The 23,523-nt window shown below is 38.9% G+C and overlaps 1 protein-coding gene across 2 annotated transcripts; it reads left to right on the plus strand.

Annotated features, from left to right (window-relative positions):
- Positions 1-816: 816 nt before the first annotated feature.
- On the plus strand, positions 817-22,862 carry LOC103995297 (mitochondrial thiamine diphosphate carrier 2). Of its 2 annotated transcripts, XM_065164495.1 has the most exons (7): positions 819-1,037; positions 2,400-2,516; positions 10,140-10,251; positions 12,006-12,133; positions 14,736-14,888; positions 15,819-15,968; positions 22,299-22,862. In XM_065164495.1, the coding sequence occupies exons 1-7, from the start codon at positions 921-923 to the stop codon at positions 22,515-22,517; spliced, it is 996 nt and encodes a 331-aa protein (XP_065020567.1). In that variant the 5' UTR covers positions 819-920; the 3' UTR covers positions 22,518-22,862. The 2 variants fall into 2 exon arrangements, with proteins under 2 accessions (XP_009414131.2, XP_065020567.1); XM_009415856.3 differs by lacking the exon at positions 15,819-15,968 and having other exon boundaries at positions 817-1,037.
- Positions 22,863-23,523: the final 661 nt, after the last annotated feature.

A 23,523-nucleotide genomic window follows, 5' to 3' on the forward strand; every position in this document is an offset into this window, starting at 1 on the left:
ATCGGATGTATGCTGCATGCTTTAGTAGTTCTTTTCATTAAGTTGAGGGTTGCCTTGATTCTTGAATTTCTCTTGTATCAGCTTTTATTGTTCTTTAGTGTTTCATCATGTTGTGCAGCTTTTGAAATTTTTTGTTGCATGACCTTTAAACATGTTGTCATATTTTGAAGATTAAGTGAAATATAAATCAGTTATGGGGTTATAAGTCTATTTAACCATTTTTATTTAGAAAGAACAAAGAATATGAAAATATTCCTTATTTTTTATTTTTAAAAAAAAGAATATAACCGTAAAATCAATATTTTGAACGACGTGTCTATTTATCTATAGTTTTTGCATTATTTAAGTGGCCACAAAAAAATGATATAAAGAAGTGGATAAACAATAATAAACATTCATACCAAATTATATTAATTTTTATTTTCTTTATTTCACTCAAGAATTATGAATGCACACTAAATGTTGACCATGTTAACCTTTTGACTGTTCCTGATTTGTCATTCATTAGGATGTCGAATTTAATATAATCCCACGACTTACTATATATTCAAAAAAAATAAAAATAAAAATAAATAAATAAATATATATATATATATATATATATATATATATATATATATATATATATATATATATATATATATATATATATAATGCGTCTGAAACATTCAATCAACTCATCATGAGATTTAATTGCCAAATAAATAAATAAAATTTTCGGCCGTGACAATTTAATGCGTCAAAAGATATGCACCGACACGGCACCCTTTTGTGGAATTTATTTGACTTTCTAATATATAATGATTCTGAGGCATAGAAGGAACGAGTCAGAGAATTGGTCCAAAACAACGCGCTCCATCAATCTGTTCTTTCCGTGAACACCCGACTCTCTTGCGTGGGGGATAGCCTTCTCTTCGCGGATGGACGAGCCGGGGTCGCTGAGGCGGGCGCTGGTCGATTCCCTGGCCGGAGCCATCTCTGGTGGGATCAGCCGGACGGTGACTTCCCCGTTGGACGTTATCAAGATTAGGTTCCAGGTTCGTCTCTGTTTCGTTGGATAAATCCAGTTATTGTCTTTGAAGCGATTTTTCTTCTGATGATCTTTTGTCTGTTCGAAAGAATTTGCGCGTCTTGTACTTTAGGTTTAAGGGTCGTAGTAAAGGGCACAAGAAAGTGGTTATATGATTGGATTGGTTTTGTTTTGTTATATTGACTAAATGTTCCTAGACTTTGTATCAAGTACAATACCTTGTGGAAAGCTAGCCCTACTGAATTCTAAGGCAATATCTATTATGTGACCGACTCCTAGTTTTGCCATAATGTCTCGTGGGGGTCTTCGTTTGGAAAAGAAAAGAGTAAATCCACTTGATCCTTGGAATTAGCTTATTTTTTGGTCTGTAGATTAAGTGGATGCTTGCTGCATATTGGAAGGAAAAGAGTTCCTGTGTACTTTGATTCATTGATTAACACATTGAAGCTTGAAATAAATGAAGAAATTATTAACGGTGATGCATCGTCCAGACAGAAACATTTTGTTTCACTTGCTTGTTGGTAATATTTGTTCTTTCTTGTTGCTATATTGATGGCCCTCCCAGAGTCCCAGTCATGATTGAAAATGAGACTCCATAAAAATCATTACTTCACTTTGTACGTGTGAAGACTTCTTTCTTATACTTGCATAACCACAATGTGAATATAAAGTTGAGAGCCTCATTGCATCACTTAAACTTTTCCTTGAGAATGGGGATATTTAAATTATAATTTATTTTTTGTTTGTATTTATATTAGCAGCTGATAGCCTCTACTACTTTATAGGTTATACTACTTTATAGGTCAATAAGGTGTTTAGGTCTGGTATTCCACACTTTCGCTAATCCATTAGGTTGTTGTCTATCCAAGTACTTTGCTTTTCTACCTTATAATTAATATAAGAAGTTTTGTATTAAAGCTATTATGTTGTTTCCACTCAATTTGCTCCTGCTGTAAGTTTAAGGCAGCCAAAGCTTATTAGAGGAAATGCTCTAGATTTTGGATGGGAAGACCTTATTTTACGCATAAAATATAGTAACATAATTCATAAGTGCCTTTTCTTTCAATTTTTAAAAGCATCCTGCCTCCTTACTGCATAGCAATCATGTGGTGGACATTTTACACTAATAAAATCGTTTTCTTCTTTTGAGTGCAATAATTGTTTTCAATAGTTACAACTGAATGTAATGCTTTTCCTTTGAGAATGAAGTAGTCCTTGTTTGTTTGAATTAGATATATTTATAATTCAAAGAGTGTTTTCTTTCCTATTCCTTGTTCACTATTTAAGGTAGAAAGATTAACTTTCATGTTTCTGGATCTTGTTCTATGCTCGAGCATAACTAATAAATTCTTTAGTAGCTGATTTTCAGGTTCAGTTAGAGCCAACATCCTCATGGGCACTACTACATAGGGATTCATATGGGTCCTCAAAATATACTGGAATTTTGCAATCTTCTAAAGTCATTTTACGAGAGGAAGGTTTGACGGTATGAATTTCTGTAGACAATGTGATTCTTGTTTTTTTTTCTTTATAATTTCTCTCTATCATCACCAATATTTTTTTAAGTATGTCCTTTAATTTTATCAAGAAAATAATATGAAAATATGACTTATTTGTATGGCTTTGAAGTTTAAATATGATCTGACTTAGATGCATGTATCCTTGATTTTTTGACGTATTTTCCTACCATCACCAATCCTCTCAAGGTGTTGGATGATCTGGTAGCCATGGCTTTAAAAAAGACGGATGTCTTTCATTCTATTCCTGGATTGCAGAGATCATGGTCAAATCAGATTCTGCATGCAAGTATTCCATTTATATTATGAAATTAGAATCTATCTCGTAGCTCTCTGAGCTTTTCGCTGGAAATGCTCCTAAAGATCATGTGTCCTTACTCCAAATTCACTGTCTTGGAAATGCACTTGTGGAGACTGTCATGTTTAAGTTCTTAACGTGAAAGAGGAAGGAAAATGGAGTTTGTGGGTGTATGAGGTAAAAATGAAAAGGTGTATCATATTCTGTTCAGGTCAAGTCATTTTTTCATGAAATTTCAGTAAAATCTTCATTTGGATAAGTGTAAGGACTTCCCTGGAATACTGGCTTAAAAAGAATATATGGAGGTTTGTAAAAGAAAAAAAGAATAATAGCTCTTTCAATTATTTATGTGCAAAAAGAATTCAAATAGATTCACAAAGATGCTTCTGATTCATGTGAAAAAATAAACAAAGATTCTCTATATTTTTTCTCAATTTCCTCTTCTCTTCCCCCTTAAACGTCTCCCGTCCTTTTCTCATTTTCAGATGATATTAAATTAGTTTAAGAAAGTGAGAGCTGTGTTAGTGGCTGGGTCACCACATTATGCATATTTAGTATGCATATATAGATCGATATGCCACTAGCTCATCTTTATCTAAATTGTAAAAAATAAAGTGGACCATAAAAATATAAAAATTAATTAACTAGATAGATTTCAAGCAGTATAATCCAATTCTATGGATTATGGCATAACATATCTTAGTGGTTAAGCATATTATCGCAATTTGATATGCAATTATATGAAATTATGGTAAAGTGCACTTGTAATTGATATAACACAAATGGAATTTATGATGTGCCAATTACTATTAAATTAACAAACAAGATACATATATGGTCTAATTACTGATATAAAATGTGACTTTATATCATTTAGCAAGATGACAAGTTGTACTGAATAACAAAGTCATACTCATGGTTGTAGTAACTAGGATGTTTTCCTTTTTTTTAATTTTCTTCTGGTTTAACTACATTCTTATACTTCCCCTTCCCTTCACTCCTCTCCTCTTCTTTTGCTTTTTTAAAGGCTATCAAATAATTTAAAATTGGCTAAAAACATCCAATTCTGATTGAGTTTGATCGATTCTATCTGATTTTAACAAATTTTTGGTTACAAGGCTGAGAAATCAGCAAAAATTGGATCCGTCTACAATTGACATCGGCACAGATTGGGCATATCATATTGGAATAAATTGATATTGCAAGGTATGAGGTCCAATTCAAAAAAGAACACCAATTGAAATCCCACTGCCATTCTAACACAAAATTTGGTGCACACAGAAACAGATCGACAATACTTATTCTTCTTGGATCCACAAATAAAAGAAAAGAAAAATTAAAATAGTTGATTGGCTAATGGTGGAAAAACCAAGAATGCTTACTGTTTCCTTTATAAATTGTACACATTTTTTGCTTTGAATTTTGATACCGGCGTGATGCTGAATGGGGGTAAAGTAGTATAGAATTCGAAAGAAAACCGATAGTACAGTTTTTTTGGATGGAAAATGTACAAACTCAATAAAATCGAAAAACAGCTCACCACTCAGTTCAAAATCATAAAGGGATACAGAAAGTTCACCACCCAAAGGAAATTAAACAAGGATATAGAACTGAAAATAAAAGACTCACCACTCAAGGAAGCATCCAAGAGATACAGAGTTTAAGTGAGAACTTCAAGAGAGCTTCTGCAAAATATCATCAGTTTCTAAAGTTTTTTCTAAGTCCTAAACATCAAAATAAATACTAGTGCATGAAATAACCCTTCATGCATAGGGAATTTCGAAATTAAGTGTTTACAGCTGCTAACCAACTCCTTTAATGCATTCCTTGGTCATGAAGAAATGCTCACAGCCGCTAACCAACTCCTTTAATGTATTCCTTGGTCATGAAGAAATGCTCACAGCTGCTAACCAACTCCTTTAATGTATTCCTTTGTCATGAAGAAAAGTACCTTGAAACAACTTTAACTTTGTGCAGGGAATATGTTGATGAGTTGTCATATTTGAGTGGGTTGAGTTGAAGATTATGAGGCATCATTGTTGGCTGAAAAAAATACCATATCATAATCAAGGTTCATATGATCAGATTATAGTAAATTAGACACTCCCGTGTCAATCTCCCCCGGTTGAAAAAGACTTGTCCTCAAGTCCTTGTTTAATTCATCAACATGATTATAAAAAGAATTTAAATCAGCCACATTAAATGTTGGGGATACTCTGTAATCTTCAGGTAGCTCAATCTCATAAGCATTTTTGTCAATTCTCTTAAGCACCTTGAATGGACCATCAGCCTTTGGTTTTAGTTTTTCAAATTTGCCCGGTGGAAACCTCTCCTTCCTTAGATGAATCCAGACCAAATCACCTGAATTAAACTCCATATGTTTTCTGTATTTGTTGGCAGCATGCATGTACCTCTCATTTTGCTTCTCAATGGTTGCTTTCACACCCTCATGCAGCTTCTTTATCTGCTTAGCTCTTTCATCAGTATCTCCACTAAATTGCTTTGTTGTAGAATGAAGGATTAAGTCCAAAGGACTAGCAGGATTAGCATCATAAACAACCTCAAAAGGACTCTTACCGATACTATGATGGATAGAACGATTGTAGGCAAACTCAATTTGTGGAAGAATGAGATCCCACTGCTTAATATTCTTGCTAACATAGCTTCTAAGCAAATTTCCCAAGCTTCTGTTCGTTACCTCAGTTTGCCCATCGATTTGTGGATGATGCGAGCTGCTGAAATTCAAAGAAGTACCCAGCTTCCTCCAAAGAGTTCTCTAAAAATGACTAATAAAATTTGAATCTCGATCAGACATCATAGCTCTTGGAATACCATGCAATTTAACAATCTCCTTAAAATACAAATCAGCAATATGAGATGCATCATTCGATTTATTGCAAGGAACAAAGTGAGACATTTTTGAAAATCTGTCAACAACAACCATGATATAATCCTTGTTCCTTTGAGTTCTTGGCAGGTCCAAAACGAAATCAAGACTCACTTCCACCCATGGAGCATTTGGCACAGGCAATGGAGTGTACAATTCAGAATTTTGACTTCTTGTTTTTGCCAAATGACACACTCGGCATTGCTTTACATGTCTTTCCATATCTCTAAACATCTTTGGCCAATAGAAGTTTGATTGAATAAGAGCTAAAGTTTTATCTTTACCGAAATGTCCACCCAAAGCACCATCATGAGCTTCAGCTAGAATTACTTGTCTCAAAGAACAAGATGGAACACATAAAGCATTAGCTTGAAAAAGAAAATCATCAAGGATGGAAAATTGTTGAAAGGAACCTGATTTGCAATTCTGCCATATTGAGCCGAAATCCACATCATTCTCATAGAGATCTTTGAACGTCTCAAATCCAACAACTTTGACTTCTATTGCTGATAATAAAGAATACTTTCTGCTCAATGCGTCAGCAACAACATTTTGAACACCAGATTTGTGCTTAATTGTAAAGTTATAAGATTGCAAAAACTCTACCCAAGCTGTATGCCTCTTGTTTAGCTTGTGTTGGTGATTTATGAACTTTAATGCTTTATGATCTGAATATAGCACAAATGGCTTGGCAAGAAGGTACTGACTCCAATGAGATAAAGCTCGATATATGGCATAGAACTCCTTATCATAGGTAGAATATTTTCTTCTTGTATCATTCAGCTTCTCACTAAAAAATGCAATCGTTTTTCCGTCTTGACTCAAAACAGAATCAATTCCCACATTAGATGCATCACATTCAATCTCAAACACATTGTCAAAATTTGGTAGAACTAAGATAAGAGCTTCGGTCACCTTTCTTTTTAAAAGCTCAAAAGCATCATTAGCCTCATTAGTCCATTTAAATTTATCACATTTTAGACATTCGGTGATTGGAGCGACAATAGAACTGAAATTCTTGATAAATCTTTTGTAAAAAGAAGTTAAGCCATGGAAACTCCTCACATCATGCAATGAAACAGGTGTTGGCCAACTGAGAATACCTTCTACCTTACTTTGATCCATTACGATTCCATCTTTTGAAACAACATACCCCAAAAACACAACACTAGATGTAAAAAAATCACACTTCGTTAAATTAGCATAAAGCTTTTGTTGCCTCAAAATAAGAAAGACTTTTTTCTAATGATTCATATGCTCCTCTTCGCTCTTGCTGTACACCAATATATCATCAAAGTAAACTACAACAAATATTCTAATGCATGGCTTAAGTATGTGATTCATAAATCTCATAAAAGTGTTAGGAGCATTAGATAGCCCAAATGACATAACTAACCATTCATATAAGCCTTCTCTAGTTTTAAATATTGTTTTCCACTCATCTCCAGGCCTCATTCTTATTTGGTGATAACCACTCCTCAAATCAATTTTAGAGAAAATAGAAGCACCACATAATTGATTAAGTAAATCATCTAACCTTGGAATGGGAAAACGATAATCCACTGTGATTTTGTTGATAGTACGGCTGTCCACACACATTCTCCAAGAACCATCCTTCTTAGGCGCCGACAAGGCTGGAACCGCACAAGGACTCATGCTCTCCCGAATTAACCCCTTTTCACTAATTCTTCAACTTGCCTTTGAAGTTCTTCATGTTCCTTGGGACTCATTCTGTACGCTACCTTATTAGGTAGAACTGCCCTCGGAATAAGATCAATGTTATGTTGGATGCCTCTCAAATGTGGAATGCCATGTGGAATATCTTCCGGTATATCATATTGAAATTCCTCTAGGATTGGTTTTATGATTATCGGTGTCTCCTTATGTTGTTCGTTCTCCTCTACTACCATTAGGGCCAAAATATGACCACCCTTGTCTAATTTACATTTGCATTCATCATAAGACATAAAAGCACTAACTTCCTTTTTTGGTGCACTGATTTCAGAAGGTTGTAATGGAGCTAAGATAATCTTCTTTTCATTCACCTTAAAAGAGTAAGTATGTTTATAACCGTCATACAACACCCTTCTATCATAATGCCAAGGTCTTCCCAACAGCAACTGACAAGCATCCATTGGAGCAACATCACACCATATTTTGTCTTTATAATATTTGTCAATAGAAAACGAAACTAAACATCTTTTAGTTACCTTGATGTCATTTCCTTTTTGCAATCAACGTAATTGATACAGATGTGGACGAGGGATTGTATCCAACTTTAGCTTTTGCATCGTCTCCAAGATACCACATTCTCAAAACTGCCGCTGTCGATGATCACTAAGCACACCTTGCCAAGAGAAGTGCATTTAGTGTGAAACACGTTTTTTCTCACCTAACTTTCATCTTCGGCCATATAAGACACTTGTAAGCTATGTTGCAATACAATAGATAAACCATGATCTGCATAAGTAATCTCTTCCTCATCATCATCATCGTATTTCGGTTCGTCGTCAGCTTTATCTTCTCCTCCATCACTATGATCTTCAACCAAAGTTACAATCCTCATATTTGGACAATTTGAAGCAATATGCCCAAAACCATGACATTTGAAGCATTTTCGGCCACTTGGGGTAGAAGAATTAGGTGTTTTTTTGCTCCCACCAGATTCTTCACCCTTTTCTTGCACTTTCATTATCACATTGCTTTGGACAGTAGGCTTGGAACTTCCTACTTTTGTATAGCCTTCTTTTGAGTCATACCGAGAACTCTTTTCAAACTTCTGTTGCTTTTCAACTTTTAATGCCAGCTTACTCACATTATTTAAAGACCAATATGGCTGCAGTTGAACAACTTTAGCAATCTCATACTTCAGACCTCCTATGAATCTTGCAATGGTTTACTCTTTTGGTTCCACAAGCTCTCCTTTTAACATTAGGTTATCGAATTTTGCAATGTACTCTTCCACACTAAGATTTTTTTGTTTAAAATCATGGATTTTGAGAAAGATCTCTTGCCGATAATTGTTAGGTAAATATTTTCTCTTCAGCACCCTTTTTATTTTTTCTCATGTCACGATCTTACTCTTCCCCTCACGTTCTCTTTGTTTCTTCAGATTTTCCCACCAAAAAGATGCATTCCGTCTAAGTTTTAGTGCCACAAGTTTGACATTTTTTTGTTTTGGTGGTTCATGAAAATTGAAAATTCTTTCTACTGTATTAAGCCAATCGATAAAGTCATCAACATTTATTTTACCTTCAAACTTTGGAATCTCCAATCTGGGATTATATTTATTCTATCACTCGTCTTGGACTCTATTTCTTGTCCGACATCTTTTCGACTCCCTTGGGAGAGGAGGTGTATCTTTATCAGAAGTATATTCATGGACATCATTTTCATGCTGATTTTGTCTACTTTGAAGTTCTTCGATTATTTCATTCTTTTCTTGTAGACTACGCAGCAATCTTCGTAGTTGCAACCTCAACGACTCGGCATCTTCTTCATGGTCGCTACCTTCACCAACTATATCTTTTCCATTCTGCCTTGCCATGATCTCTAGCCTTTAGCTCTGATGACTGATACCGGCGTGATGCAGAATGGGGGTAAAGTAGAATAGAACTCGAAAGAAAACCGATAATACAGTTTTTTCGGATGGAAAATATACGAACTCAATAAAATCGAAAAACAGCTCACCACCCAGTTCAAAATCACAAGGGGAAACAGAAAGTTCACCACCCTAAGGAAATTAAATGAGGAAACAGAACTGAAAATAAAAGACTCACCACTCAAGTAAGCATCCAAGAGATATAGAGTTTAAGCGAGAACTCCAAGAGAGCTTCTAAAAAATATCATCAGTTTCTAAAGTTTTTTCTAAGTCCTAAACACCAAAATAAATACTAGTGCATGAAACAACCCTTCATGTATAGGGAATTTCGAAATTAAGTGTTTACAGCTGCTAACCAACTCCTTTAATGCATTCCTTGGTCATGAAGAAATGTTCACAGCTGCTAACTAACTTCTTTAATGCATTCCTTTGTCATAAAGAAAAACACCTTGAAACAGCTTTAACTTTGTGCAGGGAATATACTGATGAGCTATCATATTTGAGTGGGCTGAGTTAAAGATTATGAGGCATTATTGTTGGCTGAAAAAAATACCATATCATAATCAAGGTTCATATGATCAGATTGTAGTAAATTAGACACTCCCGTGTCAAATTTCTTCATATATTTTTGCATCTTTTAAAGTTTTAATGCAATTAATGTTATTTTTCCCTATAAAGAGTATTAGAAGTCTAAGACAACATAATACATTAAGGGAAACATTATGAAGTAGCCCCAATTTTTTTTACATTTGAAGAGAGTTATTGTTGTTTTGTTCTGGTTTCATTGGAATAGTCTCATGAAACAGGGCTTTTGGAGAGGGAATGTTCCAGCTCTGCTATTGTACATGCCTTATACTGCTATACAATTCACAGTACTGCACAAATTGAAAACTATTGCAGCAGGTTCATCCAAGGCAGGTATGTAATTCTTGGGAGAGGTGATTGATTTTCTGCTTAAAGATTTGTATGTGCTTATTTGTTCTGTTCTGTTTCGTTCAATTTTAACTATATATATATATATATATATATATATATATATGTATATATATATATGTATATATATATGTGTATATATATATATGTGTATATATATGTATATATATATATATGTATATATATATGTATATGTATATATATATGTATATGTATATATATATATATATTCATTAGTATCTCCCTAACGTTTTGATGCTTTATTACCCATATAACCTAGAATGTGGAAGATTATAGGTTGTTGCATGGATGCAGATGTGGGGTGTGTCAACTTAGTTTGGTTTGTGTTACATTGAGGTTAGGGTTTGTTATTCCATTATTCTAATTCAGTAATTCCAAATTATTACATAAATAACTTAGTTAAGTTTTTACTACAATGGGTAAGTTATTGTGGTATTGTAAATTCATTAGACATGAATTTAACTAGGTCAAGAACATTGCTTGTAGAAGATCTCAAAGTCTTGGAGTCAATGATAGATCTTTACTGTTCATGGCTTTGATGTTTTGGACTTTGTTGAATGGAGTTTAGAGTACTCAATTGAACATTATTTTGAACTATAGTTAAGATTGTTACTTGTTCCAAAATCCTCATTGTTTGAAATAGTCTTGGCATTTGTTTCAAATTTTATTTCGTGGATTTGTTATCTGCTAGTCATTGTAATATCCAAGGTCTTTAATTTTGAATGATACTGCTCATATCAGGTGGTACGTACCAGTTCGCTAGCAGACTGGTACACAGATCGCCCGCTATTGGGCGGTACCATCGATTGGATTGTTTTCGTCCCATTTTAAATTGGCGGTAACCGAAGGAGAAGAAAGAAGAGGGGCGACCAAGGGAGAAGAAAGAAAAGGGAGAAGAAGAGGAGTACCTGCACCGCTCTCCCTTCTCGTCTGTCGGTGACTTCTCATCCACGTGGGAAGAAGAGCCGACGTCGCGGGGAGAAGATGCGACGTCGTGGCGAAATTTTTTTTTTTTACTTATATATATATATATATATTTCGAGCGGTATACCGAAATATTTCGCTCGGTATATAGTACCATACCGTACCGGGTGATTCTCGAAACTCCAGTACGGTACGAAATTTCAATCCTTAGTAATATCTATATTACCATGGTGTTATTATGATTTTTGAAGACTTATTGAATGAATGTTTCATCTTATATTTATTAGTTTTGCATTAATTGGTGTGGTTGTCGCTGATAATCTCTAGTTTATATCATTGTAGTTTATCTAATCATATGATATATTGCTTAATCTCTTTGTTGTTTCTTTTGATAATTTTAAGGATAGAATGTGAAGATGTAACTACGCTGGTCATAGGATTCCTTTTCTAGTTACCTAATTTGTTACATGCCTATGACCATATTGGTAATTATATCATTAATTTTGTCTTTTTTGTAAACTATGTTGCTTTTACCCTTTCTTGGAATTCTTATGACCACTACTTATGTTGCTGAATATTGAGGAACACTTATGCTGCATGTTTCAGCATCTATGACTGTTGATTATTGATTTATTCTGTTTTGAGCATATATTCTATGGATCTCTATGTAGTGATAATTGCACTTCAATTAATCTTATTTGCATTATTTGGTGCGATTAGTTTAGTCAAGGTTGTCTGCTTTGTTTTAGTATTCTCATTTGGCATGCTTTACCTGATTAATTGTTCCTTTTCAGAGGATCACTTGAAGTTGAGTCCTTATTTGCCTTACTTGAGTGGGGCATTAGCGGGATTTGCAGCCACAATAGGATCATATCCTTTCGATCTTCTAAGAACCATTTTAGCATCACAGGGTGAGCCGAAGGTATATATTGATTTGCATTGTGCTTTTGGATATCTGAAGTATAAGTTAAAAATCCAGCCTTTAATTTGTAGTTCTAACACCATGTCCTCAATTATATTTTACCAGCTGTAAAGATCCGTAGTCTTGAAAGTTGAAACTGCCATTATCTGAACTATTAAAGTATAAAAAAATGGATTTTATTGGCTCCATTAGTTGCAATGCTGGCTAATATATTTGCATTGGTACTCGTCACGAAGGAAGTTGCTAATTTAACTTCAGCTGAAAAGGTGTTCTTGACCTTAGTGGTATCCCATGATCACTTATTCTACATACCCTAAAATTATTTAATTCACATTGAATACACATATATCTTTATACAAAAAGGGTGAAATTCATGCACATCTTAAAATTTCATAAGAAAGATGAACATGCCTTATGGCCTTTTACTTGAGCATGAGTTCAGCATGTGCTGACATGGACTTGGATGTGACAACTTGTGGCTTTCATTCCATTCATGGTGAATGGTGAAATAGATTCATTTATGTAATCATTTAGCTTTTCAGCTAATTATCGTTCTACACCCAGGAACTCCATTCAGTTAAATATGAACTTGGCACATAGTTTCATGTATTGATATCATGGACATGTTCTGGTCTTAACTAGCTTAAACACTATTATGCTATACTATCTATGCTATTGATTAAGCGTCAGGTATAGTACAATAAACAACGTGCCTACGCACTGGTCTTCATGGTGGCATTGACCTTTCCAAGGAGTAACTATAGATGGTGCATTGCCCGGTATGGATGGCCATGCTAATCCTTCTTATGCTAAATTGCATATAAAATAATGATGTCAAGAGGTGTTTAAATGTGCTCAAACGAGGTGAGTTTAGGTCCGAGTGCCCCCTACTTAGGTTGGCCTACTAATGATCATTAGAGCTCTTGAACTAATTTAATTATTTATTTTTTCTAATTAAGTGATCTATAAATGGATAGATACATGTAACTTTTGTTTCGTGGTAATCATTTTGCATATGCAATGATATAAAACAGAGGTTTTGATTGAAGTTCTTGTTTTAATGATGGACCTTGATATCTTATAGATAGAGATGTCAGTTATGCCCGCAGGTACCTGTACCTATGGGAACCTGCTCCTAATGGGGTGGGGATGTGGAGAATAAGCAAGGATGGGGGTATTTTCTATTATCCGTGCAGATATGGGATGGTAATGGGTAGAGTAGCCCCACTCCGTCCCCACTCCATTAATATATGGGCCTAGATGCTAGGCCCGGATGCTTGGCGCGTCTAATTCAAATCAGATTAGGTTGAACCTTGGTTAAGTTGATTGCGAGTTATTTGTGAGCTATTTGGTTCGATTGAACTAGATAGAACAATCTCAATATTCAATAGTAACACCCCCTCCCTTGGCTTGTGTCCAAGGAATGGATTCAACATTCAACAATTATTATTATTTATAATTGTGAATTAGTTTGAATTAATTAGGAGAATGTGGAGAACTCGTGGGTTCCCCGCCTTTAGTGGGGATTCCCGATCCCTGTCCCCACCCAATCTGAATGGGGAATGGGGTGGGAGTATGGGATAAGATGAGGATGGGGACGGGAGAAGCATTCCTTGCCTTGCCTCACTCCGTTGAGAACCCTACTTATAGAGCTTAGCCTAGCGCTTTTGACAAAGTTATTGCATAAATAATTCTAGCTAGTTGCATTATTGTTTTCAAAAGAACTAGGCACAAAAGTGAGAGGGAGTAAGTTGTTGATTAGTTAGTTCGGTTGAGCCAACTCTAATTCCAATTGATTGAACCCAATCAAAGTCTAATCGAATCCTTGCTTTATTTGGTTTAGGCGCAAGCTTGAGTCGCCCAGCGCCTCGACTAAGGTGCATTCTCGAGTGGTGCCTCATTGAATCGCCTCGCTCGGATTTGTTATGAGGCTCTTAGGCCTCATCTCGCTTAGGCGCCTGGACAAGTGCTTAGTGAAAACATTGGGTAACAAAAATGTTAAACCTTTATTTTCTTGTATCTAGTCATCGCAACTAATAGCTTCAAAAGATGTTTAGGTAGGAGGTACTTCAGACATACTACTTAGCTTGTTCCACATCGTCAAAATCAATTATTTTTTAAACTCTAGCGCACATTATGAAAGTCACAATTGCCATTGGGATACTAGATCCTCTGTCTACCCTTTTAGAAGTAGCACTATCTAAATTCTACCATCGCTTCAAATCTGGATTGTTATAAATGCAACTATTTAGTATCTTCTGGATACTGTTGACTCTGTCGGACTTCCATGCTTTTCTTCTTCCCTATAATCTAACCAATTGTTTTGTCTCTGCTGGTCCAGCGGTCAGCTACTATTTAGTCTAGAAAGTCTGCAACTGGGATTTCCTTTTATAATTGTATCAGTACATCATGGAATGTCTATTCAATCTGTTTTTTTCTGAGGAAAAGTTTATCCTGTGTCTATAAATGAATCCAATATATTCAATGATAGTGAAGTTTTCTACACTAATTAAAGTTGAGATTTTCTTGAGTCATTGCAATTTAAGCACTGAATGCATTGTGAGTCTGGGTGGTGACTGTGAGATCTTATGATGGTATGTAGGTCTATTCCACCATGAGATCTGCTTTTCTTGACATAATCAGAACTCGTGGTATACGGGGATTATATGCTGGATTATCGCCTACACTTGTTGAAATTATTCCTTATGCCGGCCTGCAGATTGGATCATTTGACACTTTCAAGAGATGGATGATGGTAAACTTTGAAAATTCTGTGTTTTCTTTTTTACTTCGTTGAAAAGGTTGATAGTATGTAGCAAGTGTTGCATTGTAGCTACTATCAATGGTGTTTGTTACAATTGAACTGGCATAAATTGATGGAACAGGAACTTAACCATAATCTAATTGTACTAATAGCAACCTGTACACACTGCAACATCTGGACTGGAAATATTATATTCTATCAGTGGAAATATCAGATAACTAATTTGGTAGTTCTATTTATGCAATTACATACATCTTGTGCATATGTACCATTCCATCAAAGCTAAAAATTAATGTCTTTTCAGCTTTGAGAATTTTTTTATCATAAAAAAATTTTGCGTACCTGGTATCTTAAAATACTTGCAAATTGGAATGCACAAATTCTACCATCTAAATTCATATTAGATTGTACAAGTAGTGAATGAAACAACACTGTTATTCCAAATAGGTATTAGCAGTTTGCATGTATTTGTATTTTTATGTATATTCATTTATGTTAAACATAGTGTCTACCATATTAACATGCTAAATTGGTAACAAGGATTTGATGATTAAGGATACAGATTTGTTGGAATTCAATATTCTAATATGTATCAGATAAAAAAATATTAGTATACATATACAAGTATGCAGATTAGTAAATAGAAACACACATATCATACACATGGATATATAAAAGTATGAATGTATGTATATAAATATTTATACATTTATCTATATGTTAGTTCTGCTGGCATGTTCTGTTAAAGAATTTGGGTTAACCACTCTAGTGTCTATTATATTTATATATCTTGGTAGGTTAAAGCATAAATTTAAATGATACATCAATTCATTTAAGATTGTGTAACTGTTACTTTACTTTATATCTGCTAGCCTTTCATCATATGATCATAATCAGAATTGTGATTTTTCCTACATACAGGCATGGAATAGATACAGATTTTCCAATATTAACCCAGTGAGGCGAGATGACTCTCCTTCTAGCTTCCAGTTATTTCTATGTGGGTTGGCAGCTGGAGCATGCGCCAAAGTCATATGTCACCCTCTTGATGTGGTCAAAAAGAGATTCCAGGTAACTTTCATGAATCACACCATTAGGTAATGCATGATGACTTAAAAAAAGTACTTTGTACCAAGGTTCGCAATACCGTATCGTACCGGTGTTTCGACCTGGGCTCGGTACCGGTACGGTACGGTATACCGAGCGGTATATTCAGATGTGCCGAGTACTGTAGCACTGCTACAGTGCACTCGGACCGGTAACAGGCGGTCCGCGTATCGGCCACCTGTCGGACCGGTACGTACCGCCCGTACCGGGCTGTCACGGACTTAGCTGGTTTTGCCTAAGTCGTGCGGCACCCTTGCGTGTCCGTCCGCAAAGGTCAGCCTCCCATTGTCCCTTAGGACCAACAAAAGAGAGAACGAGTTAGAGAGAACGCCTCAATCGGGATCCACAAGCAAACATCTCCGAAAAACACTTCATAGACAATGCAAATTACAAACAGACTTTACAAGCTCTGAACAGTGGCACAACAAAGGGTAAAATGGTCCATTACAGACCGAGAATCTCTCGCACGTGTCCACATGACACAACCTTTATTTACAAGCCTAAAGAGGCCACCAACCCAACTAAAGTGGGACTATTAAGCCTTCGGCCGCCCCTCTACATGCTGTACAAGGCATGAACATGCCAAAAGACACGGACATACATAAGCATTACATCAAACATCCTGTTTCGAAGTTTGTCCGTGACAGGGCGGTACAGTTAAGTACTGCAGACACTGCTTTGTACATCCAATCTAGATCCTTCAATATCAAAAAGAGATTCTAGGTAACTTTTATGAATCACACCATTAGGTAATGCAGGATGACTTAAAAAAAGTACTTTGTACATCCAATCTAGATCCTTCAATATCAATGGACAATAGTTTAGAATAAGGAAAGAAAATTTTGATATATGCTCTGTACCAGTCCTAGGATCAGACTGATACGGGTGTGGTCCATGCCGGCATACTGACGCCGTATTGTCACGGACAAACTTCTAAACAAGGTGTTTGATGTAATGCTTATGTATGTCCGTGTCTTTTGGCATGTTCATGCCTTGTACAGAATGTAAAGGGGCGGCCGAAGGCTTAATAGTCCCATTTTAGTTGGGTTGGTGGCCTCTTTAGGCTTGTAAATAAAGGTTGTGTCATGTGGACACGCTCGAGAGCTTTTCGGTCTGTAATGGACCATTTTACCCTTTGTTGTGCCACTGTTCAGAGCTTGTAATAGTCTGTTTGTAATTTGCATTGTCTATGAAGTGTTTTTCGGAGATGTTTGCTTGTGGATCCCGTTGGAGGCGTTCTCTCTAATCCGTTCTCTCTTTTGGTGGTCCTAAGGGACAATGGGAGGCTTCGGGGAGGCTGACCTTTGCGGACGGACGCGCGAGGGTGCCGCATGACTTAGGCAAATCCAGCTAAGTCCGTGTCATATGGTATCAGAGCGGGACAAGCACTCATAGAAATACTTGACATGCAAACGTGGGGGACTTAGTGGGGCTGCTTGGAGGGCAGTCAGCACACGCGCGACCGTTTGAGGGAAAACGGGCATGGAGATGTAGGGAAAAGAGTCGCTCAGAGGAGCGGGCATCTGACATTGGCATTCAGAGGAATGGCCAACCCTTCGCGCAAGAGGCACCACGAGAACAGGCAAGCTTGGAAGAATGCGGAGCGCACAAAGGTTGGGATGGCTGAGTTTGAGCTACGGCTCAACGTTGACAACTTTACTTGATGGTGCTCAAGGCAAGCGAGGCGCTTGGCAAAGGACGAGACCATGCAAAGTGGAATGAGTTGCTCAGCGACCGAAAGAGTTGTGCAAAGCTCACAGAGGTGAGGGGAATTGCTAACTCGAAGAATTTGGTACTCATGCATGGGCTTGTATGCGGACGATGGATTGTTCGTGGCCATCCCAAGGCGACCGAGACTCGGCGCTATGGAGCATTGAAACTTTCTCTTCGGCATGCGAAGGATACGTCCGGAGGAGGCTGAAGTGTGCAACGAGTTCAGCATGTTGCTAGGCCTTGAGGGGTGCAGTGGTGGCTGTATTGACGTGGAGGCGCAATCTAGCAAGTGCGTTTGCAGGAGGCAGAACAATGCACAGTTTATTCAGCAGATCGGTGTAGTCCAAGGGGATGGTGGTCTCCGAAACGAAGAGAGATGTTGCTCCAATGGGACAGTTATCCAGGAGGGATAAGTCTCGGCTCTCCAGAGGGAGAATCATGTGAGATGGACTTCACATGTTGAGGAGGAGTACCTCACAAACAACAACTCCACGAAGCTCAATGGACCGAGCAAGCAGCGAGGAGTTGTCACATGATCTCGCTCGAGAGAATGCATGGGTGGATGCATTGCGAGATCAAGTGGGGGAGCGACCTGAAGCAACTTAAATGAAGGCACACTTAGAGTCGATATGGAGATCGGACTCAAGGGAGGGCTGACCCGTGGAATGGTGGGCGCGAGGGCCACCATCGACTCAATGCAAAAACGAGGAGCGGAGCAACTTGGGTGTAACTTGGCGAAGTACCCAAGCCGCATGAAGGGAGCCAGCAGAGAAGTTGGAACATGGAGCAGAAGCACAGTGCTTTCCTTAGACAGAGGTCAAAGACATGAACTCTTGCAGAGGCAAGAGTAGGATCATGTTGTTCCATGGGTCCTTCGTTCTGACGGAGCGGACTCATCTTGCATGGTGCCAAAGACGAAGGGAGCTTCTGGGCACATGCACCTTATCTCGGAGGAGCATTTGATGGAGGAACTAAGGCGACTCAATTTGCGAAGGCGAAGTTGGGTTCAGAAGGCCTTAGCACGGGGCAAGAGGACGCAGAGGCAGGTACTCTTGAAGAATATGCCACAGTGTTGCCATTCGAGTTGCTATGAAGGAAGCGGTGTGCAGCGGAGATTGTGCTGGTAGGGGCAGAGGCCCAGGATCCAGACAATGGTGCACAAATTACAGTGAAGTCGGTGGACTTCGGGAGCTACTAGGCGACGGACTGTCCTAGAGCGGTGCTTCATCTAGGTGTGACCCAAGAGTGGGTGGATGAAGGTCAATTGCCAAAGGAGCGAACAAAATCGAAGGTGGAGGAGACCCTGCGATGTATTGGCAGAGGCCACAGATGGAGGGTTCAAAATTCGAGTTTATTTCCCAAGGATCAGAATGCAATGGAGATGTCACCAGGAGGCGACATGGTGCAGCGGATCGTGGTGGAACAGTTCGTGGCAATGCGACACACACGACATAGTCCCGTGAGGGATGAGATCATATGGAGGTATGATCGGGAGCTACTGGGAGCTCCGCTTTGGTGAACAACACGACGGCAAGAAGGGCTATGGATTCAAGGAGTGAAGGCCATGGTACCGCAGAGGCGGGTCTTCCGGGCGTGCATCGAATTTTGTATCGGATGAAAACCTTGGTCATCAGCATATGGGGGCTGGGTTCCACCAAGGGAAAAGTTTGAATGCAAGTACCAGTGAGTCCCATGGGAGGGACTTGATCATGCAGAGGTATGATCGAAGCAGCTGGAGAGTTGGACTGCTCCAGAGCTCATATTCGCTTAAGGCAACCCGACAAGTCAGAGGACAAGGTCGAGTAAGCGAATGTTGCTACCAAGGAAGCTAAGGAGAACAGAATTGGTGCAAACCCTACAACGTGATGGCAGAGGCCATGCATGGGAGTTGCAGTCTGTCTTTCCATCGACCAAACAGACTGCTTGGAGAACACAGAGGTGTTGAAGCAGGGGGTCGAAAGGGGCGAGGAAGCGACGACGAGTCCAGAGGGACTTAGCTACCCAAAATCAAGCATCAGTTAGAATGGAGGTGGACTTAGAGGAGTGCCACGGAGACATATCTACTGATCATGAAGAAAAGGGATGCAGATGCGAGGCGACGGATAGTAGGGCCATGGGCATGGCAGCGCCATGGTACCGCAGAGGCGGGACTTCCGTCAAAGTCATTGATCCCTTGCTCTCACGGAGGGAGAGCGCTTGGTCGTGAAAGGGGCCGAGGAGGTGGAGCATGCAGAGGCAATCTCCAAGTACCGAGACAAGGCTGAAGGGCAGAGGCCAAGAAACTTCGTAAGACCGGTGTCAACAAGTTTCTCATCAAGATAGCCGTAAGTGAAGGACTTCGGGTCATGCAAGAGTGCATGACCAAGGAACGAAGCAAGCAGTACGTGGTGCTGTACCTTTGCTACTCAGTGGAGTAGGCGGCAGGGTTGATGGAGAAGACGGTACAATCCCAGAGGCGACCTCATCTATCAGAGAATTACTCCAAGTTGGGGTGAAAACTTCCTGCATTCCAGAAGTTCAATGGCATTGAGAAGGTGAATCACAGTAGCTAACTCAACGCAAGGAGTGCAAACACTTCAAGTGCTTCAGAAGTGTGAGCAAAGAGCAGGCGAAGGCCAGTAACCAGCTCGATGCATGAAGTACAACCTCGAGGAGGCGGGCGAAGTCAAGTAACCTTTGCCTTCTCAACTCTTAAGAGAATGGGTGAAACCGAGTACCCCAGTTCTCTTATCTATCCAGCAGAGGAGCTCTGCACAAGTTCAAAGACCCTTCGAAGATAATGGAAGACAATAGTTGTCAAATCCTCACCAACGGTGATCAGTGCTACTGAGAGTAGATTGTCCGCTTCATTTCCCAACGAAATGCCAATCGAAAGCGGAAGTGATGCGAACCTACTTGGATGTGACAACTAACTGAAAGAAGAGTCAATGAGCAGATTTTGTGGAGGAAGGACCCAAAACTTCAGAAGTTTGCGAGGCGATGCTCGTTAAAGCTCCAACAAGCATCCACCCAGTTCAAGCAGCATGTGGAAATTTTGAGAAACTAGCGCAGTAAGAATGGTCTTTTCCTTCATTTGGTGGATCCGTAGGAATCAACGAAGATCAACACAACTCAGCCAACCCCACACCAGAGTCAGAGTCATTGGTGAGTTGAAGCAGCATGGCGGATCAAAGGTTCGACTACTCAAAAACAGCAGCGGAGAGCAGTTGGGAGCCAGGAGGCGCATTGCAGCTAGAGCAGAAGATTGAAGACTCAGCAAAGGTGAAGAGTTGCAGTGTTCACAAAGGCTTCGACGAGGACGTCGAAGGGATAAGTGGGGGAGAATGTCACGGACAAACTTCTAAACAAGGTGTTTGATGTAATGCTTATGTATGTCCGTGTCTTTTGGCATGTTCATGCCTTGTACAGAATGTAAAGGGGCGGCCGAAGGCTTAATAGTCCCATTTTAGTTGGGTTGGTGGCCTCTTTAGGCTTGTAAATAAAGGTTGTGTCATGTGGACACGCTCGAGAGCTTTTCGGTCTGTAATGGACCATTTTACCCTTTGTTGTGCCACTGTTCAGAGCTTGTAATAGTCTGTTTGTAATTTGCATTGTCTATGAAGTGTTTTTCGGAGATGTTTGCTTGTGGATCCCGTTGGAGGCGTTCCCTCTAACCCGTTCTCTCTTTTGGTGGTCCTAAGGGACAATGGGAGGCTTCGGGGAGGCTGACCTTTGCGGACGGACGCGCGAGGGTGCCGCATGACTTAGGCAAATCCAGCTAAGTCCGTGTCAGTATGCTGGCATGTACCATGGTACCAAGGGAGGAGGGTTTTGGGAGAACAAAGAAGGAAAAACTAGGAGGAAAAGGAGGCAGTGGTGGAAGACGAAAAGAAGCATCGGAGATAAAGCATGTGGCAGGCGGTTAGTGATGGCCAGCCAGTGGCAGACCAGAAAAAGGGAAACAAATCAATGATCTGACATTAATAAAATGGGGATCAGATCCCCAAAATGGGACGGTCTGCGTTCCAATTTGTACCCAAATCAATAAATACAGGTTGGTATGGCCCTGTCCTGGTGAAATTGAGCTACTACTTTAACTGATTCCTATGGACCAGTATGGATCAGTAAATAAGGGATGTCACTTTTGACATTAGTTTTTATAATTTTCTCACATGATCCTTTTAGTCAAAACTAACGAGTGAAGACTTTCCTGCTTTCCAAACAGGTTCTCTTTTTTCTGTGGCAATCTATATCGGTTTAACGTGTTAAATTGGAATACCTCCTGCCTAGGATTAAATATTGCGGGTGTTTCAAGCATTTGTTCCCAAGACTGCCACGTGCACTTCAAAGTAGACCTTGATTTGGTGGAGCTGTTAATCAATTCAAAATAGATACGAAGATAGTTCTACTTATCAATCTCAAATGGTCATCTAAATCAAGTAGAATCTCAGATGTCATTGCACATTCAAATAATTGGGGTCATCTTTCAACTACATGAACATTCTAATAAGAGTCTTCTCAATGTGTATTATTTATTCCATTGCTACTATACATGTTCAACTTTAGGTTGAAAACAACAATAAACTTGCTCTTGCCTTGCAGATTGAAGGTCTACAGAGACATCCGAAGTATGGGGCACGAGTAGAGAACCACAGATACAAGAATATGTACCATGCCCTACAACAGATCCTACGTTCCGAAGGTTGGCATGGTCTCTACAAAGGCATCTTCCCCTCATTAATAAAATCTGCTCCAGCTAGTGCTGTCACATTTGTCTCATACGAGTACACCTCACGATGGTTGGAGTCCCTACTCCCTTGAGGAACATCGATAATTGATTGGTTTATTGGTTCCATACAGCAATTTCTTTTTCCCTTTTATCCAACTGAGGTTTTGGTGCATCAGGTGAGTTTTTGCAAGCCCATGCAATCTCGAAGCAGGATTAGGCTGCTCATTCATTCTTACATTTGCTGTAACAAGCCCCTGTCTTTTGTAATATAAATAAATCACCAGGGCAAAATGACATAGCTCTGTGACTTTTCCCCGCAGGATAGATGATGTGTTCATCTCTGAACACGAGGGAAGTGTGAATTTTGGTTCCTGTGTTTTAAGAAACACACTGGATTATGTTTATACCCGGATGATCATCATTGATCTTACGCATCCTATCGCAGTTTGTTGGCAGTTGTTACACGCGATAATGCATAAAAATTTTCCCTGTTATTTGCATCATATTGCAGAATTGTTCACTGTTCTATTTGCATCTAAGATTTATCCTTGTTAAAGTGGCATCAGATGACAACGGCTGTTCGATAGCAAGTACGATCGTACTACTATCAGAATATCCGTGGTTTTAGGATGTGTGGGTCATATCGGATCCAATGAGGTACTCTCGGATCTGATAAACCATGAGTTCCAAGCCTCGCATTTGAAAATTTTAACCTTCGGTGTGTTGACTTGTTCACCCCACGATCCGTATCGAAACCTACTCGAGACGTACTGATCAGGTTTGAAATGAGGCGTTTTCATGATGGATCGATCGGATGTCGGATCGGATCTTGTGGTCATTGTCCGGTCCAATATGCCGATTGACTAGAATCCGACACTGTACGGTGACCGTGTCATCACCAGGTGGTTTCTCAACCCATGAGCGAGTTGAAGCCCGCGGTTTGCGACCTCGCCGAGCCATATCAGAAATGGATCCGATGCAGCAATCATTACAAAGAAGACCCTACCCACCAGTCACTTGTTGACACCTTAACTGTCCTTGTGCCCTTTCACCGACGGATGGAATTGTGTGATACAATTTAAAATGAATGACGAATGC

Source organism: Musa acuminata, chromosome BXJ3-8 (assembly GCF_036884655.1).
Source record: "Musa acuminata AAA Group cultivar baxijiao chromosome BXJ3-8, Cavendish_Baxijiao_AAA, whole genome shotgun sequence".
NCBI lineage: Eukaryota > Viridiplantae > Streptophyta > Magnoliopsida > Zingiberales > Musaceae > Musa > Musa acuminata.